Source organism: Odontesthes bonariensis, chromosome 6 (genome assembly GCF_027942865.1).
Source record: "Odontesthes bonariensis isolate fOdoBon6 chromosome 6, fOdoBon6.hap1, whole genome shotgun sequence".
In the NCBI taxonomy this organism is placed as follows: domain Eukaryota; kingdom Metazoa; phylum Chordata; class Actinopteri; order Atheriniformes; family Atherinopsidae; genus Odontesthes; species Odontesthes bonariensis.
Window position 1 is genome coordinate 39,722,243 of NC_134511.1, and position 27,673 is coordinate 39,749,915.

The following is a 27,673-nucleotide window of genomic DNA, read 5'->3' on the forward strand; positions in this document are numbered from 1 at the left end:
GACGGAGTTACGTCAAAAATAGACGACGCGCCTGGGCTCTGTTATGGTTGTGACTGGAACTGTCATTTGGAATACATTTTTAAGTTACACTTGAGAAACTAAAACAGTAGTGTTGTACACAGATATCTGTTCCAGCTCCGTCATTTATGGAGTGACACTTATTTAGATACAAGAACGTAAGTGGTTGAATGTTGCCGCGAGTCTGTCACATTGAGTTTTCGGTCGGCTAACGTTCATGATTTTTTTAATTGAAATTTTATATCCGTGTTTGACTGTTTTTGCTCTTCTGGCTGTGTCATGTAGCAGACAGTCTTGTTCCAGAAGCCGTCATGTTCCACAACAGCTCACAGAGTAAACACTGGACCTTCAGAAGTGAAGATGAAGTTGAGAAGATGAGGTGCAGAGCCAATGAGAAATTCCGCAACAGGACAATGCAGAGCGGGAAGGTAGCTAGTACATCACAGCACGTGAGGCGGTTTTTTGTTTTGTTTTAAACCAAGAACAACGTGGGACTGTTTGACCGTTTTATTTCACTTTTGTTTCAGCCTGGAGTGAGTGAGTCCGTGTTCTTGGAGCGTCATGAGGAAGACGCTTTATTCCGACATTATGAGAGGAGGCTGCTGGACTTCTGCAACGCTTTCAAGCCAGCGATGCCAAAGTCTGTGGTGGTGCGTGTGTGGCTTCTTTTGTTCTTTCTCAAAAACATACCTGACGTGACCTTCAGGATTCCTGAACTGCCCGTGTCTCACCTTTTCAGGGTACAGCCATCATGTACTTCAGGAGATTCTACGTGAACAACTCCATAATGGAGTATCACCCCAGGATTATCATGTGAGTAGTGCTGATTTACAGGAAGCAAGGAGCAGCGATGGAGCTCTCTGACACTCAGTTTTGCTTTTGCCAGTGGTGTGGCATTGTCTTGCTGAAATGAACAAGTTCTCTCTCAGAGAAGATAGCATGTGGTTCAGCACTGCTGCTCCCACATACCGTCCATGTGTTGATTAGAAGCTGGACGGCCCATGTTTTTATACCCATTCATTTTAGTGATCTGTTGCCATGTGTGTTTGTTTTAAGAATTACAGAAACCTTGCCGGTGACGTTGCCCTATTTCCCAAAGTTTTCATAACCTATTGCCAAAATGAGCATTTAATAACAAAAAATATTAATGCATTTGAAAAATCTTAGTTAAATGTCTGTCTCTTTGTACTATTTTAATCATGTTATGGATCTGGCTGATCTCAAGTGTTTTCAAAGCTTTGGAGCCATAAGTTGTTTGTTTGGCCGTGGTCCTCTGCACGTCCCATCTGAAACTCACCTTCTTGTTTCAGGCTGACGTGTGCATATCTGTCCTGCAAAGTGGACGAGTTCAATGTGTCCAGCACCCAGTTTGTGGGAAATCTTCTGCAGGAGACCCCAGCGGGACAGGAGAAGGTTCTAGAGCAAATCTTGGAGTTTGAGCTGCTGCTAATCCAGCAGCTCAACTTCCACCTGGTGGTCCACAACCCCTACAGACCCATGGAGGGTCTGCTCATCGATCTCAAGGTGGATTTTCTACAGTGGGACGGGGGGTTAATGAGTGTGAGCGGTCACATCCGTCATCTAGCTCGCTTGGCTGTTTATCCGATCATTTTGTCTTGCTCTTCCTTCAGACTCGATATCCTACTCTGGAGAACCCAGAATCACTGAGGAAGAGTGCCGATGACTTTCTGACTCAGGCATCCATGACAGATGCTGGACTGCTATTTTCCCCCTCCCAGATCGCTCTGACTGCTATACTGAACAGTGCTTCAAGAGCTGGTCTCAGCATGGAGAGGTGGGATATTTGTTCTAAAATAAGAACATGTGACACCAGTCAGATTGAATAAAGAAGCATTTAGATTTTTTTTCTAGTTATTTGCAAAACTTTCAGTCAGTGGAGAAATGGGACCTTTTGAAATGTAAATTGCCCTCAAAACTTCCTAATTTGTGCACAGTATAAATGTGTAAAACCAGTAACTGAAGCAGGATACATTTCTAATTGAAACCCTCCAATCGTTTTATCTTTTAATCCCATTCTTTAATGATTTCTGTTATCTAGTTACCTGACTGAATGCTTGGGACTGAAAGAGGACAAGGAGACTCTCTCAAAGATGTACGACTTAATGAGACGTGAGTAAACTTCTTTTTGACACCACACGATGGCGACGCTGAGCTGTTAGAACTCCATTTATGGGTTTTTTTCCCCTCTGTTCACACAGGGATGAAAACCCTCCTTAAGAAGTATGAACTTCCCAAATCAGACGAGGTCAACACGTACAAACAAAAGCTGGAGAGGATCCATGCTCAATATAACAGCTCAAGCAAGTAAGAAGATTAGGAACTATGTATAAACTACTATTGTAGCATACTGGAAATAATGTATCTCATCACAGTTGTGATTTCAAACCCCAGTGAACAACCCAAGGCAAAAGTCTTAAGTAGTAACAGCTTTATTTCAGCCAGGTTGTTGTATCTAAGATGCAAAAGGTTCAAGGTTCAGAATCAGGTAGAAAAATAAAAAGGAACACATCATCGGCTGTATGAAATACAGAAAGCAAGTACAACTGCATGCCACACTGCTACCTACACCATCCATACCATGTAGCATGACTGATACTGGTATAGTTGATGAGACTTTTAGGCTCAACTGTCGCCAGTTGTCTTTTAACACTTGGTGAGGTCCGTGGTATTAAGTGCAACTACAGTAAACGGTTTGGTAAAGTTCTGAGCTATGACAGGCACAGATTCAGACTCTGCAGCTGCTTGCATCTTTTAGGAGGCACACAAGGCCAATCCTTAGGACTCTGAAGTTGATAAATCTGTGCGTGGCATGAATTCTCAGGGTGGAGCTGTATGAAAAGTCGGTGCTGAGGTGTACTGGACAAACGCCACCAGTGACGGTGGGACAGCGAGAGAGACTGCAATGCATCAAAACTTTCATTAACATCCAAAGGCATAGAAGGAGTTCAGGTGGTGGTTGTTAAAGCAGCATATACTGTATGTAGGCCCACAGACTACAGCAGAATCCAGTCAGGGTTAACACATGCACAGGACAGGTTACAAGCATATCCTACAAACTCTTAGACTATGTCTCAGCTCTGTTCAGCTATGCCATTCACAAACACAATCGCTTTACAAGCCTAGGTATATAATAAGAAAAAGGAAAGAGCAACAGCATATAAAAATGTAACAAGTGGTTACGTGCCGCAAGGAAGTTTATACACAAAGTGGAAGTTATTGATGATTCGGAGAAAGAGCTTATCATAAAGTCAGGTGACAGGTGAGAAGATCGTGAGTAGAAAGGGAGTTAAGGCTTGTGTCGTCTTGGAAAGAGGTGCTACGTTTAAATTCCCTGATGACAGCAGAAAACGCTACTTCAGTGCTTTGGATCGCCTCCCCTCTGAGGTCAAGTCACCTCGAGTGATGTTGTCCAGTGAGAAGAAGCCCCTTTAGTCTGGCTCCATGTTAATCGCCAAATCACAACCACCCAGACAGAAGTAACAGGACAGAGGAAGTTCAGACTTTTCTGCAGCACAGTCGAAGTGCATCTCAGTCCTTCGCAGAAATGACCTCTTCAAAGTCAGAGCTCAGCACGCAGCAGGTGTACGACGGATTTTGGAGAGGGCTTTGGAAGGACAGTATTCGTATACGCAGCAAGTGGTTTTCCATGAAGAACAGTCGTATTGCATTAGTGTCGCCAGGAATCTAGGCCACAAGCTCACAATAGAAGTACAAACTCACTTTAGTCTTCAGTTTAGTCTCTCACTTTGGCTGGCTGGGGGCTGTGGAGGGGGGGGTCTGACTACCACATTCTCAGGTGGAGATCCGTAAAACTCACATTACCTGGATGGCAGCAGCCAGTGACATGATGGTGCACTCAGTCCTGCAAGATAAAGTGGACATGTTTGTGAAAGACACATGCTTACAGATCACTCAATTCTGCTATGTATTAAAATGCTTCTGAATGCAGCTCTGTCTGTAGGTGTAAACTAGTCTATATGAACATGAACAGACAAAGGACACTATTACTACTAATGGAGATCATGGAAGCACAGTGGACTCTAAATGGATCTAAATGAGTGTTGACGATGGACTCCAAGGCAACTGATGCACAGACACTGAGGACCCCCTCCCCCCTAAGGACTGCTCATACTAAAAAAAAAAATGTTCTTTGTATTGCAGCAAACGAAAGCGAGGATACGAGGAAGACGACCATGTCGCTAAAGAACCACGCTTGGTTGAAGAGGTAAGAGCAATCTCTCACATCTGCTTCAGACCAGCATTCTGACAAACTTCGCTCCATGTTAAAGTTTTATGTTTTTTTCATTCCAGGAATGGACCGATGAAGACTTCATGTGAGATGTATGCGGTTGTGAAAATTGTCAAAAGTTGGATCCAGTATTCTGAAAAGGATATGAGCAAATGTTGGTGACATTTATGCGGAACACGACCGAGTGTTAATTTGCAAGATAATAAAGATATTTTTCTAGAAGTTATTGTGAAAGATATTCCTCAAAAGAAAGAGCCGCATGATACAGTGTGCACACATCTCTCCAACTTTGTCAGGAGACACTTAAAACAAAAAAAAAACTCCATAATCTACTTTACAAAAACAGTTTAATAAGTGCATGCATGTCTGATACAGTCTGTACTATTCCAAAAATTTTTTTTACTGCTGTAAACACTCATTTTACTTGGTTTCTGTGATTATGTGTCCTGTCTGGCATTGGGGACGTTTCAAAAAAGCTTAAACCAAATCAACAAAACGTAGCCGTTACAATTATGGGAGGAGAAAAAAAAAAAAAAAAAAAAATGTTCAGCTCATCTCACTTATGTACTCATGATTCCAGCAAGAGAATTTATTCATATAAAATAACCATATTTTTCTGAAAGACTTTTTTCCAATCTAGAAAACAAAGAGAAGAGAAGAACAGACAGAAATGCTTTCAACACTTTGAAGATATTTGCAGTCACAATCTTAAAATTAATCAGTCACTAATTACAGTATAAAAAGCATTATAGCTCACAATCCAGTTACCATTAAAGGGGACCGAGAGAACTAGCTTCTTCATGTCAGTTTCCTCATTAAGCAGGACTTGGGGGTGGGGGTGGGTGGTACACTTTGGCAACCTGTGCTATCAAAACAGCGGCTACAAAGAAACATCGCTTGACATCTTTATATTTGACCCTCGTCGTGAAGGGAATGACATGTACCCATGTCAGAGTTGCAGAGTTCATGAGGGAAAAATATTTCTCTTGTGCCTAAAGCTGTCAGTAACCGATGCAAGTTTTTTTTTTTGTTGTTGTTTTTTAAATTCTTTTGGTTTTTAAGTACTGCGTCGCTTGTTGTACTCAGCTGCTGCTGTTGCATAGCTCTCTTGTGGTGAACAAGACAAGATGATGGGTAGGACTATCAGAGGAAGACATGATGGAGAGGTGGATGGGTTGCCATGGTGATGAGGGTAGAGTCATGCTATGCCTCTCCTCTGGGCTGCACTCCAGGGGAGATGACTTGGCGCAGGGATGGGGAGATGGTAGGAGAGGGAGTGCAGTACTACCTGTTGCTGTTGGACATGGCATACTGAGTCTGCTTCTGCTGGAGGAGCTCTGTGATGGCCAGCAGCTTTTTCAAGACATGCTGCAGGAAAGAAACACCAGTTAATTAGGACTCTGAGACTCTTCTAACAGTGGAAGTTTTTCCCTGTGTGTCTGTGGAGCAGGGATCACTGGCCTCTGACCTGCTGTGCTCCCCTGTCATTGCTCAGGGTGCGAAGCTCGTCCGAGTGCGTGGCGCAGACCTCATGCAGCGCAGCCAGGTCCCGCGACAGGTCCGTCCTGAAGTGGTCTTCAGCTTCAGGAAGTTCAGGGACATTCTGCGAGCACAGTTAATGATCAATGTGAAAGTTAACAGTTAAAAAGTCTCTGCGTACAAGCTGCGCTATTTTTGATCTTCAATAATCAACGAATCATTTCTTGATGAATCTTTTTGTCTACAGAATGTAGAAAGCACTGACACTTTCCAAAAAAAACTCATCAAGACCAATGCCAAAGACAAAGAGTTTATTCTCTAAAAAGAAAGATGCATTTAAGAAGCTTGAGCCTGAGAATATTTACCAAGTAATCAGATCAGTTAAGATTATTCGTTAAGTAATAAATTACTACAAATGTGACTCACCCCCAACTCATCTAGAAACATGATCATCCGATGTTTGTTGTTTTTGATGAAAGGGTTTACACCCTCCATGTAGGGTTCCTGTTCAAAAAAAGAAAGAGTTATCAAACAATGTTCAAGAAGAAACTTTGCTCTGAGAAAAAGAAAGAAAGAAAAGCTGAATACTGCAGTTTCAGGCAGACAGAGTTCACACCTTGGCACCAAATTCAACCAGGTTGGCCAGATTCTGGACAGACTTTGCAACCAGTGTGAGGGTCCTGCCAGCTGTTGAAGATGGGGGGTCTGTAAAAAAAGGAATCAATAGTGCAAAACATATTATAAAATGTCTCCTGTGATGAACAGAACACCTACTGTGTGTTTTTCAACAGATACTCGCCAGCAATGATGTTGAACATTCTGGGGTTGAGGATAGCTGGACAGATCAGTCTTAGAAAGACGAAGCCACTAGAAAAGGAAAGGGAATGGTTCAATTAGACAGCAGAAGGCAAAGCATGCCAGTAATAAAGATGGTAAATAAGCTTTCAACTATCCAAAAGTTGTCCCCTGCATTCATCTTAAGCATTTACCTTACAACTCTCGTTCGCATGGTGTTGTTGGTGGACCACTTTAGTTGCACAGACTTCTGCAGGCAGCCGTAGATGAACCTCAATGTTCTGTTGCAAAAAAAACAAATAATAATAATACACTTGATGTTATATTTGGGTCTACTTGACTTTTAAGTGCAAGTATGTGATATGCAGAGAAATCTGCGTGGAGGTGTTATCAGCTTACGGTGGTAAGATCTCTGCCGCCATGAAGATCTTCTCTACCAGCTCAGAAAGTATGTTGAGGAGGTGAGCCAGGTTCAGGTTCACGTCCTCGTTCTTTTCCAGTTTGGAAGGGTTCAACTGAAAGCAGCAGCAACAACAACAAAAAGATTGAGAAAGTCATGAGAAAGTGATTTTCTGTAACTACTGATTGTTGATGTATCGGGTGGAAACCGATCGGTTGTGTTTGGAAACAGCAGCTGGACAAACGTCTGTAGGTTTGTACCTCACAAGACTGTTTGCTCTCCATGATCTTGAGGATGGTGTCTTTGAGCGCGTGATGGACGAAGGGTGTGGCTGTGGCCTTCATGTACTGCTCCATCAGCGTGCTGGCCAGTGTGGTCGCTCTGAACAAGGTCGTGGCCTCGTCTGGTCATGTGGCACAAGCAAGACAAGGTTATCCAAATATATGGGCACGCCGTCGTACACATTTCTGAACATATACGGCTGAAGTCATTCAAAAAGCAAACAAAACAATGAGCTACAACCTGCAAAGCAATGCAGAAATAGGTGTTACTAAGCAGCAGGACTGCCAGTCACAGCCTGCCCTCACATTACATGATTGTTGATACTTATCCAGTTCCTGAGGGAACTGGCCTGCCAATCCATTAAGCTCCACCAGCTTTCAGTTTATCCTTTCCAGGTAATTTGTGCTTCTTACCCTCCATTAAAATCTCTCTTTCATTTAGCGTCCTCAATAGGGGGGCTTCGGCCATCTCATGTCTGAAGATTCGCAACAGGAGGCTCGCCAGTAAGGTGCGGTCTTGTCCACACACGTGAGCCAAAGAGTAGATGACGTAGAAGTCTTTTTGCAAGATCATCTGCGTTGGACATACAACATTGACATCATTTGAAGTCACCAACAGGACGGACAGCTAGAAGACACGGTGATGGCAACACATTTCCAGTGGGTCAGACCTCCTTGAATTCGCTGTACTCCTCTTCGGGCATGATCTTTTCCATGGAATAGCGGGCACGTACACGCAAAGAGCCCGGCTCAATGCCCTTCAGAGGAACGTGGGAGCTGAGAGGGAACCACTCGTCAATCATCTGGCCTTTCTGCAGACGGTTTAGCTGGCAGCGCATGAACACTGAGAGGACAAGAGACCGATGCGTTGAAGAAGACAGAAAAATGTTAACAGTGGAGCAACAAGGTGTACTTACAGATGTCACTTTCTTTGCTCTTTTTTGTTTTGTTGCTGAGGCTGATTTCAAATCTGTTGATTTCACTGGACAAATCACTGAAACGACAGATAAATACATTTAGGACGTCTGCAAACGTTTGTCAATTTCCAAGCAAGGTGGGTTTAGCGGAAACGAGAACACGAGTATGACCGCTTACTCGAAGATGAACTCTTCAGTGAAGACGGGGTTCTGTCCCTCTCTTGGGTGAGTTTTGGCAACCTGAACACTGTTCAGGTAGATGTTACAGTAAGGGTTGGTGAAATACTTCACTGGCAGCTTGTGGGCCTCTTCCACATACAGCACCAGGCTGCTCACCTGAGGAAAATTACAGAAAACATTATGTTATTGATTAAATGGCTAAAAAGCAGTTCAGACGCAGAACTTGAAACCACAAATTAAATACTAATAGGCTCAACTAAGGTGTCAAATAAGATATGAGCACACACTGGCTGATGGTACACATACCTGTCGAAGCCTCTTGTTGGAGGTGGGCGCAGTGGTTTTTTTTAGGTTACTACAGAAGGTTTGAAGGCATTTCATCCAGTCCTGCACAGACAGAACATTGTCATAAGATGCGTGTATTGGTCGCTCTCTGTAAGAACTTGAGTCACTTTGTCCATCTGTATCTGGAAGCTGAAAAGGAGGTTTGCCCCTCAGCTCTTCAATTAAATAACTTTCAAACCAAAGAGTGCTAATCATGACTATTATGCAACCACATTCTTTTGGCCTTCGTGAAAATAGAATCATGATTTATAAAGTCAGAAAAATACAAATTATTATTGCTCAGTTCACACTAATACAGTATTTTATTACACTGAGTTATCCGGCACAAGTCTGCTGTAATTTCTCAAGGAGTGCAACAGGTAAACCTACATTTGGAAGCACAGGAATCACTGCTCACTGTGATATGCTGTTTTGGGGCTGAACATCAAGAGAATTATTAGGCTGCAGCAGCTATATTTTCAGCTGAAGTGGCTCTGATCTGGACAAACTAAAAACACATCAAAAGACGTTCATCAGCTTTTAGAAGCAGTAGAACCTCTTTGCTCCTCACCTGCTGCTAAGAAAGTAGGTTGTTGTGAACACATTTCGGCAGAGTGGCGGATTTTCTTGCAACTCGGAAACGTGGCCTTGGAAACTACGAGCGTGTTTACAAAGGCAGCGAGATCGGGGTTCCTCTAAGTTACCCCTTCAGTCCCAAACTCTTCTTACAACAGCCGATTTGATGCCTTTGGGCCACCGTACCATTCAGAATGCCTGCCATATCTCCCTGCTCTAGTTCTTTGATGGGAGTCGATTCATTATTAGCAAAGATATTATTTCCTGGTGATCAGCTGTTTAAAGGTTAGTTTTCATTTGCAGCTTGGAACCGAATCTGTAAGCCAACAGCAGGGCTGTGATGATACTATAACAAGCCTCCATATCATCTTCCCAGCGAATCAACACTGCCCCCGTGAGGCCGGACTGCAAAATTACAATATCACCTGCAATTATTGTAATTAAATCAACCTTAACATTACTTTAAAAAATAATGCATTATATACCTCAGGTAACTAGCAGCCCTCTTTAACTCTATGGGACCTAATTGTAAATTATACCCCAGTTAAAACGGGGTAAAATATTCCCTGAGGATCTAAGGTTTGTAATTTAGGGTTCATAGAAATCAAGAAAGCTGTTCAATGTTTCAAACATTTCCTTTTTTTCTTTTTTTTCCCCCCAGTATCACAGACTTAAGCATCTGCACAAGACAAATATACACATGTTTCTTCATTATATCTCAAAACTGTTCTGCGATAGTAAGCGGGTGAGCCTCCTATTACCTGTGCCTGCTCCGGGACCTCTCCCGCAAAGTAGAATATGTACTGTTCCTCACTAAAGTGCTGGACAACAATCTGGAAACAGTTTGGCCTTTTGAAAGAATAACAGAAGAGACAATTTCACATTTCTGTGCGCAATAAATAATGTATAACGCAGTGTTCAAGAAACTCCTCAAAAATTGACAACTAAGCGCACATTTTTGCCAACTTTGTGTGACCCACCTGCCAAACAGACTGTCATGCACACCGTACACGGAGCACACACTTAGGTCGATCAGCCCTTTGGGTTTGGTAGCTCTCTTCTCACTTTCAAAATAGATGAGCTGTGCATCGTTGCCCTCCAGGATGAAGTAAAGGTTCTTCCACCTTTTGCCTTTACCTGAGGTTAAGATGGAAAAGTTAAGACCCTCACTGACCAGAACACACGGAGAGGCAGGAAGAATATAATTAATCATGCACAAGAAGCTACTCAGAAGCCCTGAGAGTCAATAAAAGTTATAGCTACCTTTGTTGAATAGGAGATAGCCTTTCTTGACAATGTTTTTGTAGAAAGCATCTTTCGTTTTCCGTCTTATAGTGTTATAAATTTCTCTCCCATCCACTGTATCAGTAAGTACTTGTTCCTGCTGCTGCACAAAATACAAATCAAGCTCTTAAATAACCAAAACAAGCAGCTTACATCCATACGTTATTCTGTTAAACTCAAAAGTTCATCGTCGCAAATGCTAAATATTTTCAATTAAAGTGTAAAGTGCGCACCTGCACTGAAACAGGTTCTTTCAGGTTGTAGCCCTCAACAATCTGTTCCTTCTTGTAATGGTCAATGATGTCATCAACGCTGCCAGAGCGAACAAAAGAGCCAACGAGATGCAGCCCATCAGTCAAAATGTACAATATGTGCTGTATACAAATTTGCTACAATTTGCACACAGCGGACACAGACATACCTGTTGTAGTACCTCCCTCCCATCATGTATTGATTGGTGGGCGTGGGGGAGATCTTAAACCTTTGGATGTTTTCATTGGTACGAAAAAAGAGGGAATAGTCCCCCGGCGTATTGTCTGATGGCCTGACTAGAAAACTGCACACCTGGCCAACTATGAAAAAACAGAGTGAGGAAGACAGAATCGGGCTATGATTTTTTTGGTTTCAAACATACATCTGACAAAAATTGTCAAAAACAATGACAACGTCTTCTGCTATTAATAACTTTAGCATAAAGAAAAGCAAAGGGAAATGATACCCGTCATCAGAAGGTTGTAAGCCTCTTGTTTGGTGATCTTTCCATGATACCAGCTGAAAAAGGGCCAAAAAGAACAGAAAAAGAAAGGATAACTGAATGCAACTTAATCAACCAACTAGAGAATATTCAGTCAGGTGCACTGCAACAAAAGCATCTTTCAACAACCGATTCTTGACATCAATATGCAAATACATCACATGAAAAAGAGCTACAATGTCAGTATACTGTCCTATTTAAAGATTTGCCAAAGCTGAAGAACCTAACAGGTGAAAAGAAAGTAATAACTAACAGCGTAAACATTGTGCCATCATGCTGCTCCGCCTGTAAAAGTCAATATTAAAACATCATTTAGAAATCAAACTGCCCTGTTAGTTGATGCAAAAAAGATGCTGAGCTGACAGGGTGGGTTTTATTGTGTTGTTAAAAAACATGATGGAAGCAACCAATTACAAATAGGAAAGTTGTACATAAAACATTATTTTATTAAGTAGGTTCAGAACAATGCAGCTTACACTTTTCCCTCATGTGGATCCTCCTCCCGGCCCTGCAAAACACCACATACAGAAAAGCTGTCAATACATCAATGACTGCAGTCTTTGTGGTACCTAAAAGCTGTTAAGATATTCATTTGTATGTCAAATCCCAACTGTAGACACTATGTGTGTGCTGCCATTTTGGTGCAACACTGGTTTCTTTTGGTGCACATTGCAAGTTTACTCTTTCCTGGCCACTATCCATTCCATCTTTCCATGAACAGTTTAATATCGTCGGCGCAGTTTATCATAACATCCTCGTGTTGCGTTTTACTTACCACCTCCTCCACCAGATCCTCCACAATGAGCCCTTGCTCCTCTGTGCGAACATTTGTCACCCACATCCAGCCATCTTCCAGTTCATTGTGAACAATAAACATGTCTCCTTTCAGGAAGCTGCAGACAGAAGAAGCCAAAATGACATGAGGATAGTAAATTGCATTTAGACACTGTATGAAACAATGTCATAAACCATCTTTTGCTACTACACTGCTGCTCTGAAAAGGCACCATCTTGACTACGAAATAAAAAGAAATGGGTTCAAGCAAAACGCAATATTTGTTTGGTGTAGATTATAATACCACAGCGTTGCCAGCAGGTGTCTCCTCTGTCTCACAACATCTGAGGTAAATGCTCAACATCCATCTACACCGTTAACCCCGAGTATCAAGGTTGACGACAGACAGATGTTTATCGAATTTTGGAAATCAGGATGCAGCTGGACTCATCAGTGAGTGTGCCTACCGCGGCTTCATGACAGGAACGAGATTGTTTTTCAATATGAAGACAGATGATGTGCTTTCCAGGCTGCGCTTTCATTCCTCAAAAATCAAAGCGAATATAGGCGGCTCTCTGTGAGCGATACAGTCAAATATTTTCTTTTCAAGCCTCGAATATCATTAGTTCTCATCTCTGTCTGAAATACTGTGAATCATATTCATGAAAGCCCTTTTAAGAAAGCAACGGGTGTTATCCTTTGAGTTTAGGGAAGTAAATTGTGTTTTGCCCTCTTGCAGAAATGCTTACCTGATTTCATCAGTATCTGGCACTTTGGTGTATGGAAGTATGGCCCTGACTCTCCGCCTATCTTCTACGGGCTGCGGAAACAAACACATACTAATTTTAAAAAAAAAATCTTACTCTTGACATTGCAGGATCATATTTATGCTAAATCCCTAATGTGACTACATCAAGTGTTCCACTATAACTCCCACAAGGAGATAACACAGCAGCATAAAAATATAATCAGCATTAGCCTGAGCTTTGCCTCAGAATGATCTGAATACTGCCTGAAAGCAAAAGGGAATAGATGTGGAAACCCTCCCATGCAAAAGTAGATGACAAAAGGAATCAAGGTTCACTTTGATTGATTTGAAAGAGTACCCCCCATGTTTTAAGGCTTAAACCTTTGAACCGACTGAACAACTTTAATGGGACATTTCAAGAGATTAGGGTTCATTATTTAAACCCTTTCTTTGATATTCAGATTTCAGTCTTAGCTGATACAGAATGTATGATGCTTCAAGTTTCTAACATAATTCCATTCACAAAGAGTACTTAAGACTCTAATATAAAGCTATGAAGATTCTGGTTTTCAAAGAAGCAAAAACTCCAAAAAGAGACATTGTGATCAATGAGCTGCAATTCACAGCGCATCTTTTTTATGAGATTATATGTTATTCCACTGTGTTCCTCATGCGATCCAGCTCAATTGTATTCACCTTGTTTATTCTGGAAGACGGGAGGAATGAGGGACATAAAAAAGAAATACTGCCTCGTGTAAATCATTTAAAAATGATTCAAATCCCTGAGGAGTTATGCAAACTTTCACAAATGCAGGAATTTCTTGTCACAAACGCTGCGTTTTGCTTTTCATTTCTGTTTCTCTAATATATTCCAAGCCTTGGAATCAGTCTAACCTCTGGAGGTGCCACTGGTGATAGCAGTTTCTCTCCTTTTAGTAGGCAAGACACATAGCTGTAGTAACCGATCAGGTCTGATAAAGAAGAGAACCGCCGACCACCAATGTAGTAGTCCCCACACATGGCAATTATCCTGTAAAACAAATAAATGAAAAGAAGCAACAGTAAGGAACGACAGAGAAAAAACTAAAACAAAACAAAGACTCATCACTTTGCATCGAAGACAACAGAAAACGATAAAATTTCACATGGGGCCGGGTGATATGAACCCCCTTTTTTGCTTCCTTGTCCTGAAAAGAACAAAGAAGTTTATTAAAAGCGGTAACGATAACATGAATCAGAGCACAGTTATTTTCTCCACAGCATTGAACACATTCAACTGAATTTCCCATTTGGAGAGAAATTGCAACCGAACACAGCAAGCCTTGGAAAAAAAACAACAACCTTGAAAACCAATTTCTAGGGACAAAAATATTCCTCATTTTGAAAAACAATACTTGTACGGATATCTGACAATTGCACAATCTCTTAATGGACACGAGGACGTCAAATCCAAAACACGGCACTTAAATTATACTAGAGCTATAAGTAGATAAAGACAGAGATCGGTCACATCTATCTATCATATCAAGAACTCCACAATGATGAAAAATAGCAAATACATAAATATAAAAAAAAATAAAAAGATAATCCGCTGAGATGAAAAACAAAAGCATAATCTCAAAAGAAGCGTTTAGACCCTTCACCGAGTATGTGGTTAAAGCACCTTTGGCAGCAGCGATCTATTGTCTTCTTGGCATTTGACCTACAAACACCGGACACACCTTTCGTTCGAAGTTCAGCAGTGGAGGACGGTTCAAGCTGGACTGTGTCGCTATTAAATTCAGGTCCAGAATTGTTCATTTGAGATGGAATTGTAGTTCTTTTTTATGGCATTTGAACTTTGTTTTTATTTTCAGAGTTGAAATGGCTGAGAATAGTGTTAAATTTAACCCCCAAAAAATAGCCAGCTGTGTGAAAGTCAGTGTTTGGGAGTTAGGTGTGTGTTTAGCTTTCAGGCACACCACAAAGAGAAATCAGAACTATGGCAATACTGATGCGGTACTTGTCTTTCAGACAACTCAGCACAAGAAATTGTGACTGAAAATCAGCCCAATAAGACTATGTCAACTCCAGGTCGCCTGAAGCATTTCCATATTTCCGTTTTGCTCCAATAAATCCCTGAACTACTGTGTGATCTGACAAAATCATCCTTTAAGTGAGTTAAAGTTGTCTGTGGTATGAATTTTTTTATACTTACATGTACGATAATCCACCACAGACAAAGTTAAAAGCAACTTAATGGTGACACCTTGCCAGGTTGGCAATAGTCTGTTTAAGACCAAAGCTATCCATTATATTGCTGATTAAACCCACAACGCCAGCCCCGGTTTGTGGGCTGGAGGGAGCTCAGCCGCAAATATTAAATCCCTTCCAACCAATACAATTTCAAAAACAAAAACATTGTGAATATATCTCAGCCCCTCAGGACTTCTTCAACGTCTCCTCCAAATCTGGAAAGCTCCCTGTTACGCTCATATTGTAAAGAATAAACAGCAATGAAGTAGTGCTGCTGCTAATTCCCATTCGCCGAGTGCCAGAATCATAGGTTTTTCACACAAGATGCAGAAACCATTTGGACGTTGCTTACTCTCAGAGACACACTGGTACAGCTGCATGGGTCTGTCAGCCCAGGCAGGAGCGACAGTCAGCCCGGGACTCACTGCTCCAGAGGTAGTTGTGTGAGAAGCCTGACACAGTGTGCAGCCACCTTCTGGGAGAAGTTTTTGAACTGCGTGGCCCAGACACAATGTGTTTTTTCAGAGAAACGGTGGACACTGTGGAAATGAAGCTGCTTTTCAACACTGCTGCTGGTGGCATCGCTCGTGGCTTTTTTCCCGTAGACTTGAGTTGCAAACAAGAGTTTGCAAGAGACTGAGAGAAAGTACATTGGAAAAAAAAATAAGCTGGAATAGCTTCAGCCTTCATAATAAGTTTAGTGGCACAAGACAGTTCTTTTTTTTGTTTTTACCTCAAATTAGATTGTGGGGGGAGTCATTACCTATGCGAAAGCTTTCCTTCCGGTCAGGATACATCCCAAATAGTAGCTTCTGCAAATTATTTGCAACAGGACTTTCCTAATGTGTTTAAACTAGAATGTGTTTTTCTCTTAGGATTTAAACTGGCTTTTGCTGCAGATTCAGTCTGGGCTTGCTACCAAGACTGAGTCATGTCTGCTTGCTGGAGGTACTCCATCATACCTGAAGTGGTTGACCACACTGGTCATGCTGAGGAAAGACAGGACAAAGGAACCGGGCCGGCGGTCACTCTCCCTGATGAGGTAGCTGCCAGGGGTCCGGGCCTGGCGCAGACGCTCCTCTGCAATGGTTCGGTCTAGTTTTCCATGGTACCACCTGAAAGAAGACAAACAATGTGGAAATAAATACAAGGATAATAACAATAGGCATGACGGGGCTACAGACGTTACTTTCCCCACTAGCAGCACTACTGATTTTAGGCGCACCAGCACAAAATCTATAATTCGCAATTCACATATAAAATATCAAACTCCTGTTTAATTCTAAATTAGTTAAAAAAAAAAAAAAAACACAAGAGACCAAATAAATGAATCCCTTCCTTTAAGATAAAACATCCGTTTGCTACATCGTTAGGTTACACTGTCTACTCATTTTCAAAGCATTTAACAGTGAGATGTTGAGTAGCACGTTGACGTAAGCTAATAAGTTCCTTAACTTCCAATGAGCTACGTACATGCTGTATTGTTTCGGAGATTCTCTTAAAACTTTTTTCAATCATTTAAATGTGCCCCATGAATGTTGTGAATGGCAGCTCTGTCACTTTGCCAGATTCTGACCGTCTGAAAACTAATTAGTTTATTCCAGCCTTTAAAAATGCTGCATCTCCATCAGTGCACCCCCCCTAGTTGATGCATCACGCTGTTGTTGCACTTTACAACTATTTAAAGTTTGTGGGCGAGTCAGCAGACTCTTAACACGAAATATACACCATACCAGAATATCTGTGGGCACTTTATTTTTTCCAGAAGCAATAGGTCTTTGCCTTTTAAAACTGAAAAACACAAGCTGCCTCCTTCTCTGACTTGACATTTGAGACATAGGAGGATGCATGAAGTTTTCTTCTGAAAAGGTGAAGCAAGAGCAACAGCAGACTGCTTACTGACCACACGGGTAGATGACAGCCCGTGCAGCATTTCTCCCACCCCACGTCTTGGTGACTACAGGTTTGCATTATACACGACACACGGTAGCACACTCACACGACCACCAGGAGGAAGCGAGAGTGTGACTGGAAAAAAAAAAAAAGGTGGCAACATAAGACTAAACAGCTGCAGTCTGGAGCACCGTTTGGATGTGTTGCAAATTACAATACCAATAAGTCTTTCATGAAAACAAACGTTAAAGAGAAACCACTTCCAAACTAATGCAAAAGCTTTTCCTGTGAGTTTCCATGACTCCTTTAAAGTGCATTTTCTTTTAATCAAAAAGTACACTTAACAATATTTGTTAAAATCTCAGAAAGCAATGCTTTGCTTAAAAGGTTCTTTCCAGCTAGGGTAAAAAATGAAGATGGTTTTCCAAATTTAGGCCACTCATGCATTTTAAAACAGAGGGCCGGTGAGTGGAAAACCATCCAGTGGGGAGACGATGAATGAGCTGCAGCAGTAGCTCTTTTCACAGGAGACCTAAATGGCTTCCATCTGGTGTCGGGGAGTACAGGTCTGTGCTTGTAAAGTAAACGTGATGAAATCTGCTACAGTGCTGTAAGTAAGCTGAGGAAAGCTTGCTGAAAATGAGACGGAAGGGGGGGGGGGGGGGGGGGTGTTTGTGATAAAAGAATTGAAGAGGGGCAACTGAGGGCAGTCAGAGAATAAAGCGAGGAGCTCTGAAACTGTTTACAAAGCTGGAGGGAATTGTACTGAATGGGAAATCAATGGATACAAAGATAACTTTTGAAAAAAAAAGAAATAAAACAGAAATTAAAACTTAAACTGCCAAGAGCCCCATTATACACACATTTCCAACAAACAAAGACATCGCCGTGAATCAAGTGGAGAAAGACTTGGAACCAAATTCCCTAATCCAGAAGGTCTTTGAATACATTCCAATCAAAACAACACAACAAAAAAAACACCTTTTGAGGGGTCACTTATGGTTTCCACAGCTTTAGGCCTCTAATAGCAGCCACAACACTGAACAGATCAGATCTGAAAAGAAAAAGCTCAATTCTAACAAGGAGCTCTGCTGCCTGTCCTGGTTTTGGTTCCATCTTGCTCTATTTATTCATCCAAAACACACTTGGGTTAATCAGAACCTATTCAAGACATTTGTATCACCAGGATGTACAAAACCCTCCAAAACATACAATCCAGCTTTGCCCACATGTTTCACACATGATGGGTTCTGGCCTTATTCTACCAATATTGTTGTTTAATGACAGTGATAAACAATCTGACACTGTGCTGACCTAATACACTTGCAAGCTAAGCTGTTGTAACATCTCTGGCTTTGGTGCACATATCGTAATCAGCTCGCTTCTTGTGGGAAAAGTTCCCAAATAAAAGCTTTCTAACAACTCCTTCACAAAAGAGACAGACACTGGCCCGAAAACCAACTAAAAGACTTTAAAGACACAGACTTTAATGACAGTCCTTTTTTTATGCAGCCAAACTGAATCTAGACACAGTGACGAATCTTAACACCTACACAGATATTCTGTAGCAAGGTCATGACCGATTATAATAGACATATTCATAAATACACCCATTTTTTGGCCAGGGAGTGTATTTTCGAAACAATAAATCCTCTGAACAGCACATCACACAAAAAAATTCATGATAACAGGGGTTGTTAAAGGTTAAACTATGCAGGAAGGACAGTGAGATAAACAGACTATGAAACTAGACCATGACGGTGAAAGTATGCAATTCTGCTTTCAACTTCAGGAATGTTCTGTCATGTCGATACATGAACAGCATGGAACATAGAAATGCCTTGGTTGAACTCAACAAAGGATAAGGCATTGAGTTACCTTTTTGTATTCAGTTCACCTATGGGAAACTAATAGGCTGATTGCTAAAATGAAATAAATACTGCCAGAGGTTGAGCCAAATCACATCAGTTAACAGCCCAAGTAATGATGACGGCACCGAAACAAATTATGAAGCGAAAAAAGCATGTTGTGAAGAACAATATCATTTTCTACTGCCGAAATTGAAAATGTAATTGCTTAAGACGGCATTACGTAAAAGAAAATCTAATTCTTAAAACAGCAACACAGGTAAAAGGTTCTCCATCCAAGCTTTAACCTAACCGTGCATGTCCTGACATCCTCTTTTTCTTTCTTGATTTAAGACATTTGAGATTGCCCCACGACCGTCTTTATTACTTTATTAACAACTGTTGTGAAAGTTTATTGCACTCGTCTGCTCTGTCATTAATGCAAACACTGCGCAACAGAGAAGAAGAGCCAGCACGACACCATAACACTAGAGACTGAATAGGAAACGACACCACTCTGCCATTTCTGTGCATTTAGCTCATAATAAGAGCATTTTGAGACACATTTGTTTTTGAGCACAAGAAAACACTTATATCAGCTCATAAATTTGTTGAATAGTCCCTAGAGGAGAAATCAGCCAGTGACATAACCACAAAAACATAAACCCACTGACAACTGCATAAACTGGTGAGTAAACTCAAATCAGTCAGTATCCTGAGGGTGAAATCATTATGATGCAGTTGTCTATGACCATTATGGGAAATACTACTAATACGAACAGAATACAACCAAATTTCCGTTTTAATGATAATTTTAAGTACTATTTATGCCAATCAACTTCACCAGTTGTATCGCAACCATATGTTAAAGGAATCCGACTAAACAATTTTACATTTTCCTCCGTTTGCTGCAGCTCCGTATTTTGGGGCAGTAATACTAAAAGGATAGACTGGGATTGCTGTGACTTGAGCTAGTTAGACGCCATCCCGCTGTCAGTCCGCCTGTCTGACTCTCATTAAATTCTCATTTCATCATCGTCCATCTTGATGGGGGCATCTGTACTTAAAACATCTCAACAGACATACTGCCAGCCCTCATCAGAATCAAAAAGTAATGAAACGCTGCATTACTGCACATTAGCAATGCGCCTCAGTCAAGTCAGAGACTTTCTGTAAGAAGCACTTAGTACACTTTTTGTTTTACATATAAAATTAAAGCAATTCAATACAAACATAAACAAAACTTTTTCTCTTAAATAGGCCTGCAGAACTCTATTGGGCTTCGTAGCATTATGTGTTGCCATATGCAAAGCACATTTAATGTGACGTTCACTGACATTTTTACAATATATAAAACACTTATCCGAGCAAAACTCAAGAAATATAAAATGTTACATATAGCATGTGAGTAGATGAAGCGTCTGTGTATTTTACTTTAACCAGTCAAATGAATCATGCTGCCATTATTGACTGTCGTCACACCTAAACCCTGCATGCAGCTACAACACAAAGGTTTGGGCCAACCAGTGTCTTATAAAGGTAGCCACAAACAGAGAGCTTAAACCTGGCAAAGTTGATTCTGTCAAAAGTGGGATATTGTGAATCGTGCGATAAGAATCCAGCTGGCTGGCAAGATAAGCAAGATTAATCAGAAAGCTTTTTACATAAATAGATAACATATTACTTGAGTACATCAGTGCCAGTCGCTTTATCTGATAAAATAGATTTTTTTTTTTTTTTATACTTCAATGGATAAAATTGTCTGGTGGAAGTTTTGTGTCATCTTTACTTAGCTAAATAATGCTTATGAGGTAAAAGAAATAAAAATAAAAATGGATGACACCGTGAAACTTGTTCAACAACAGTGGACAATGTGTCTCTGTTGCTCTAATAACTCAAACTGAGAGGGGTCATTAGCGCAGGTTGATCATGTCACATTCAAGTTCAACACTCTGACTTTAGTTTGTGTCCCGTCAACAATTTGCATCAACTTTCAGTCCTAAATCAGGACCCTGAATACATTCAGAAATCTAATCGCTAAACTGAGGCTACATTTTTCCAAAGCAAGGACAGTAATGCCTTTTGGACTAAATTGTGCACCCTCATTTCATTTCTAACAATGCTTTAAAACCGCTTTAGAATAGGACTTTACAAAAAACTAATCATTACGATAAAGAGGAGTAGCATCCATCAACCCATTAGGAAGTGCAAGGTAAGAGCTGCAGTGAGAAGAGATGCCCCACTTACGCCGAGTTCACCCTCTGCTGCATCTCCCTCCCGTGTCCCGTAGTCTCACAAGGTGTGCCCACTCCACGATACTGCTGTTAGCCTGGCAAAAAGTGCAAACTCCAATGTGGAAGACAGAAAAGGCTGCTCTAAATCCAAACAAGGCATGATGATGCTCCCCAGCTGCAGCCCTGACACAGTCATCTCCTTTAGCAAGGGTCAAAGAGTAACATCCATGGAATAGAGAAATCAGGAGGCCCCAGAGATGCAAATGTACTTGTGTGCATTTGATTGATTAATTAGATGAAAAATACAGCCATGCCTTGGTCCTGATATCCTTTAGAGGCTGCGCTAAAGAATTACACTTGTTAATCTTTCAGCTGCTGAGACATAGTCCCTTAACTTTATCCTCCTCTGCCTTTCTCCTTCTCTTACTCTCTCCCTCTAGCTCTCTTATTAGACCACGCCGTCTGAGCATGATGCCTATTGGTTTCTCAAGTACAGGGATGCAAGGGGAAGGGAGTGGCATCTAATCGGACACAAACAACTGTAGGAATACACATTTCGTGCTTCACATCAACGTGCAAAATGGAAACATACCGGATAACTTTTTAACATGTGCTGTAACTTTGTTTAAAGACCGAGACACACAATCATATGGAGTGTATGCCCCTTAAATATACAGAAACCGGTTTCAATCTCACGCCAAGCCTTCAATTAGTAAATGGACAAATTACAGAACCTTCAGTGTAGCGAAAAGTCAGTTAGCGTCACTGCTTGTTAGAAAACAGGCTGGTAAAAACTCAAGACTTCAGTTATACTAGTTAAGTTGAACTAATAAAAAACAATGAAAGTAACCATATGCTGATTCTAACACGTTAATAATGGAACAATACATTTGAAAAAAAAAGGGTTAACATGGGACAGTGGCTGCGACTATTCCTTTCTGTAAAACCTACTTGGTCTGTGTTTTTTTACAAATTGATCTTGACCATATTCAAACGGTTGGAACACTGCGAAAAGCACAAAGATCAGCAGCATTCTGTTTGTTTGTTGTGGTACATGGCTTCACACAATGGCTGCGCTCGCTGCCTCATAAAGCTCTGAGCTGTGAGGTTGGTTGCCAAGCTCCATTATGCTCTACAACAACGTCCACTGTTGGCCTGAAAGGCATAACAACAACAATGCAACAACAACTGGAGCACCAACAGCTGACAGATCGTAACAACACACTGAGGCAGACCTAAAAAAAACATCTATGCATCCTCAGCACAGGCTGAGGATCTAGTGATTATGGAATTTTAAATTGAAGAGTGATTGTCCAACAAATTGTGATCGTGCTCGATTAAATTTACCACCTATGTTCATTATTATGCCTCTATAACAGCATAAGCTCATTTACATGACCTACAGAATGAAATCCCCTTTTTTTGTCGATACTTATGTGGAGCAAGTGATTTAGGAACAATAAACTTCATCTCAATAATAGTAACAATGCAAAAACATGATCATCAAAATGAACAAGACCTTTTGGTACTTCTTTCTGTCGGAGTGGTATCTCAATCAGCAAGTCTGGTAAAAACCAACCGTAAGTGTGTGCATCCTCTGCTATAATGGTTGGGAGTATGAGGGGATATTTGTGGGGCAAAGTGCAAGCACAGTTTAATACCACCTGTATTAGTTTATACAACCCTTTAAGTAATAAAGAACAAAATCATTTAAAAAGAAAAACATAAAATGATGGCCTTAATTGCTGTAAAACATTTATTTTGCTGTCAGTGGGAAAAGCCTCCAGTAGAGAATGGCCGAATTAAACTGTGTGACAAGGCCCTTTTGCCAACCTTTCAAACTGTCTCCACTACCCTTCACAAAGGCAATAAAGTAGCGTTGGTCCTAAATTGACGCTATGGTTACATCAACTTTTTCCACGGCCGGCTGGTAAATCTGATAAACACATTCACACAGCCACTGATCTTCAAATCCACCTTTTTTCTCCCCCTTTCTTCCCCTTCCTCCTGCCACCACCTCCTCAGGGAAACCCTTCATGACTTAAAATCCCCTCTAATCTTCGTGGAAACTCAAAATCAACCACTCATTTCCCAATGTGCTGTTTGTTTAAGCTCGGGCACAGGGCCACATGTCTCTAAAGGTAGCGAGAACAATCACAGTTGAACACAGCTGACACTCTTGTTTTCACTCTTGCTTTATTAGTTATCATCAATGTGAAACTCTTATAAAAGAGTACTGTAGCCATTGTTTATTAAAAACAAATTATATTAATTTAGCTTCAGTCACTGTACAATAGCGGTTTGACAACCATTAACTTATTATGTAAACTGCATCTCTTTAGTGGAAGCTTATGAGTGGCCCACCTCAGTACTGTTCATACTTTATGTTACATTTGATTCAGCCACTTTGGAAGTTCATGTTTCACTTGTTTTACCTGGGCTTAAGTGAACCGCTGTAAAAAAAAAAAAAAAAATCCCACACTTAATGTTTGCTTTGACCGCTAAAAGCTTATAAGGGTTGACTTGTTCCAGATGAAAATGTGTTTTCTTCCGTCTCCGTTTTGAGTAGCTGTCAGCTTAACTGGCCTTTTCCTCACACTGAGAGCGAGGGACAGACAGGGACCCTCTTACACAGAAGTGAACAGTAATTACAGTTATAGTAACTATGCTAAAAGGTTTGGTGTACGGTGTGAGTGAAACCGGCAGGACCGAAGCACATCAAGGAGATCTGTAGTAGTATATTTCACTATTTCGGCTTGTAAAAAAAGAAAAACAAAAAAAGAAGAAGAAAATATGTGAACGATTTTCTAAATATAGCTTAAACTGAAATGTAAATAGTTCATGAAATATCACGCAATTTTTCTTTAATGCAAATGTTAATATATATATATTTTCACTTCCAAACTTTAAATGTTCTTGAATTCCTTAAAGTTGAATGGCGGCATGTAAGAGCGTAAATGTCTGCCACATTCGCTCTGGACTTCTTGTGGTGATTTTCTACCCAGCCCCCCCTAGAAAATATCAGTAACACCAGTGGGCGAGAAAACGTAAGAATGTATCAGCAAATGATCCAGAGCATTTGCAGTCACAGTGCAAGTGACCGCCCCCCAAACCCAGTGATTTCCACAGCCTAACTTCTGCATCTAATGCAGACTGCCACTGCCCCACATCTCCTCCTTGCATTTCCAGCCATCTAGAGCCCCATCTCTCCATCTCTAGCAGAAAGTATCCCACTGTGACTCGCTTGTGTGAACGGCAACTGTAGAAAAAGACCACATCAGTTGTTCACACACGTTCTCCTGAACATTTCCTGTGTTCATGTGTAAAAACGACATAAGTTTCCTTTTCAGGCCAAACACAACACCTCAGTTGACTCACAGCACATCATACTCAAAAGAAAGCCCTCTCTTTCACCATGGTGTAGGTAACTAGCAGCTGTTGAAAGAGCCCAAAAAAAAAGGGGGGGGGTTTGATTTAATTCAAGGTTTGCTGGATACAATTTTCTGACAAAAAGAGTCAGAATCTATCAACACAACTTTATCCTACAGCTTCATATTAAATAATTTCAGAGTCTATAACGCCCAGAAAGGTAGGCAAATTCCTCCATACACCTCACACTGCTCAATGATGAACTTCTAAGAACTGTTGCTCAGTCTTCAAGTCCATCTGTCATCAACACAATCAATTTGCCACCAGACCACAAAAGAGAAGCTTATGTTGTTTATGGGTCCTGCTCAAATTGGGCTAACTAAAGCAACTGAGACTGGGCTAGAGCAACTCAGTATACTCGTCTCGATTCTCCCCAGTCTGTGAAGTAACAAGATAGTGAATATGGCAGACAAACATTTGACTTAAAGTCTCTCATGACAAAAGAGGATAAATCAAACCATGGAAATAAATGCCATCTATTCACAAACAACAACCTCTCCAATAATTCACTGAAAAAGCTGAAAGCTAATAAACTGGAATGCTGGTACCTATGAAGAAAAACTATTACTTCCAGTCGTATTTTCTGTAAGAACCTGGATCCGAGTGCAGAATGAGTTCTATTTCTGGTTATTCATTACCAACAACAGGCATGATTGGTGAAATGCTGGCCTTCCCCTCCCTCTGTAATCTGACAGGGAGATATAGGGTGGCTCCGAAAATAAAAGCTGAATCCACACTCAAAGCCCAGTCACTTCCATATCTCACAGTATGAGGGCAAGAAATGACAAAGCTCAGCAGTTCTCTAATGAGACTGTAACAAATGGGAGGGATGAATTTAGGTTATTACAACACCGGCACATGCATGGGTTTGGGCATGTGCTTGTTTTCATGCCTGATGTGCCAGGGGACTTTAAAGAGGTTGTCGGTAAACATTGTGATGTAAAAAAGAGAAGGGGGGGGGCAATCTTAAAAAACATTTCTGTGGCACGATAAAGCATATCACTAAAAATAAGTTGAGTCTTATTGTAGTCAAATTCTGAAAGTGTTTACGGGGCTGTCCTGACGCACGTTACCAACTGAAAGAGCATCCATGCTGCAGGACAACAGAAAAGACATCATATGGATTATGTATTGTAGAGAATTTGACATGTATTGAGTATTATCTAGTGTTTGTTCCTTGTGTTCCACGGATGAAAATAATTCCTGAAGAGAAGTTTCTCTCTGCTCTCTCCAGGAATTACTTTCTTCCCTGGAGATATCTGTGATAATATATCATATTCGAGAAGATGTCATGTGTGTTTGTTTTCAAGCTCAGCCTGGAAACTGCTGGTGATTTCAATCTTTGCAAAGTCAGATGGGATTTGTAAAATTGCTTCCACTGTAAAGTAACTTGTATGCTGCAGCCTTTAGTAGAGACAATACTGACTTTGGCTTTAAGTATATTGTATGTTAACATCCTCCAGTTTAAGTAAATCAAATAAAAAAAAATAATGAAAAAACAGCAGGACTCCTGGATAAATGTACAATTAACCAACTGTACATAACCTTTTACTTTATTAATTCATCATTTAGAACACAATGCTTTGATTGTGCCATGGAAATAGCCCATCTTTACTGTTGATCTTACTTTTCAGCTTTCATGGCAACATCAGATGTCCTTTGGTAAGCTAAATACACATTTTATAATGTTCAGATTGCTCAATTATTTCTAGGTGATAAGGAACTACGACTACTCTCAACACCAACAGTGGGTAAAGTAATGTTTGTGTGCTGAGAACTATAGATGCCATGTGAGCAGCACAAGTTTACTGATTAATCTACAGTGAACACTACCAGACCCTAATTTTACACCAATAGGAAGGACGAGCCCTCAAACACTAAAAGATGCTAGAAGATGTTCATTTCGAAGTATCAAAAAATAAGCTGTCATTTTCCTGGTGGTTTACTTACTGGTTCGTGGGAGGTGCAGAGAGAGGAAACGCCACCTCTTCTTCCTCTTCCTGCGCATCCTGCATGTCGCTTTCATCCACGGTACCACCGAGCCCCCCACAGCCTGCAAGGGGAGGAGGTGGTGGTGGTAGTGGGGGAAAGGCAGGGGGACCATCGGGGCCTGTTGATGATTTGGGTGAAATGCGACTAGTTGGACCCTCTGAGGTGGGAGAATAGCACATGCCGCCCACTGTCCCTGAGTTTGTTCCTTGTAAAACTGAATGTCCACCTCCCGTTCCGCCACTCCCTGTTGCGGACAGCACTGGTCCCGTCATATCCCCACCAGCCACGGGATAGATCATACTCATGTCGGGAAGTGAGTCCGGAGAAGTGTTTGAATGCTGGCGGAGGGTTGGTGGTGGCCCTTGTCCCAAATCAGTAACTCGCACTCTGCTCGGCTTTGGATAGTAAGGGAAAGGGGCCGTCTCCGGGCCTCCTCCTCCGCCAGCCACCCCTGTCCCTGTCGTGACCGAGCCCGTATCCTCACTGCTGACCTCCGCAGCCATCATGTTGAAAAAATAAGTAGAGGGGAAAAAGTCCAGAAGGGAACCTGCCCTTCCCCTCTGTTCTCAGAATAGTCCTTCAGTGTTTGGGCTTCGGGGAAACAAGACAAAAAGTTTCTCAAAAACGCTGTTAGCTTGCAAGCTAGGGTTAGCCAACAGCTAACTTAGCTCAACTGGCTGCAGCGGGCGTTAGCTTTAGCATAGCATTCGTTCGCTACAACACAGTGAAGCTAAGCTAACACTAGCGGGATGGCTAGCAGCCTCGAGACACTTGATGAGTTCTTGCTCGCTATGTCTTCATTGTTTCCCGAGTTTAAAGTTCACACAGAAGCGCCACTTGGAAATTAACATACACTATATTTCCTGAAGAATATGTATTCACAGGTATTTTCCGTTTGTTTCGGTCCTCACCCTCCGCACCAGCCACCAGACCACTTGTCGAGGAGTGTTTTATTGTCACTGTTGTGTGTAATCCCCGTCTCTCTCTTTTTTTTTTTTTTACCAGTGTTGTTGTTTTCTTTCCTTCTGAGTTCGCAGCCCTCTCAAGTTCAGTCCGCAAACGACCGAGCCCCGACGCCTAGATCCCCGGAACGCTACCTCGTTCTATTTGAACAACCATTGCTCTAAGCAAAGTACATTTTTCTTTGCGTACAGAAGCTAAGTTCGCTTTTATTCCTGGGTTTGAGGGCTGGTGGCTTCTTGCCCGCTGCTGCGCTGCTCTTTCTCCCCTCCCTCTGCCACTC

General features: G+C 41.4%; 2 protein-coding genes across 4 annotated transcripts; one reads left to right on the forward strand and one right to left on the reverse strand.

Moving 5' to 3' along the window:
• The first annotated feature begins 12 nt into the window (after positions 1-12).
• ccnh (cyclin H) lies at positions 13-4,510 on the forward strand. The gene is made up of 10 exons (XM_075468781.1): positions 13-176; positions 304-446; positions 546-668; positions 758-831; positions 1,329-1,542; positions 1,650-1,813; positions 2,078-2,148; positions 2,238-2,343; positions 4,201-4,264; positions 4,351-4,510. Exons 2-10 carry the CDS (start codon positions 330-332, stop codon positions 4,375-4,377), a joined length of 960 nt encoding a protein of 319 aa, XP_075324896.1. The 5' UTR covers positions 13-176; positions 304-329; the 3' UTR covers positions 4,378-4,510.
• Positions 2,462-27,673, reverse strand: LOC142382669 (ras GTPase-activating protein 1-like). Of its 3 annotated transcripts, none has more exons than XM_075468778.1 (26): positions 26,389-27,673; positions 15,998-16,150; positions 13,695-13,830; positions 12,802-12,872; positions 12,054-12,171; positions 11,755-11,786; positions 11,243-11,295; positions 10,946-11,096; positions 10,758-10,836; positions 10,504-10,624; positions 10,221-10,377; positions 10,002-10,089; positions 8,647-8,727; positions 8,339-8,496; positions 8,161-8,237; positions 7,915-8,087; positions 7,658-7,817; positions 7,223-7,365; positions 6,962-7,077; positions 6,757-6,843; positions 6,567-6,634; positions 6,384-6,472; positions 6,194-6,271; positions 5,757-5,891; positions 5,577-5,656; positions 2,462-3,901 (listed from the first exon to the last, which is right to left on the reverse strand). In XM_075468778.1, exons 1-26 carry the CDS (start codon positions 26,934-26,936, stop codon positions 3,853-3,855), a joined length of 3,201 nt encoding a protein of 1,066 aa, XP_075324893.1. In that variant the 5' UTR covers positions 26,937-27,673; the 3' UTR covers positions 2,462-3,852. The 3 variants fall into 3 exon arrangements, with proteins under 3 accessions (XP_075324893.1, XP_075324892.1, XP_075324894.1); XM_075468777.1 differs by having other exon boundaries at positions 10,504-10,627; XM_075468779.1 differs by lacking the exon at positions 2,462-3,901 and having other exon boundaries at positions 4,619-5,656; positions 10,504-10,627.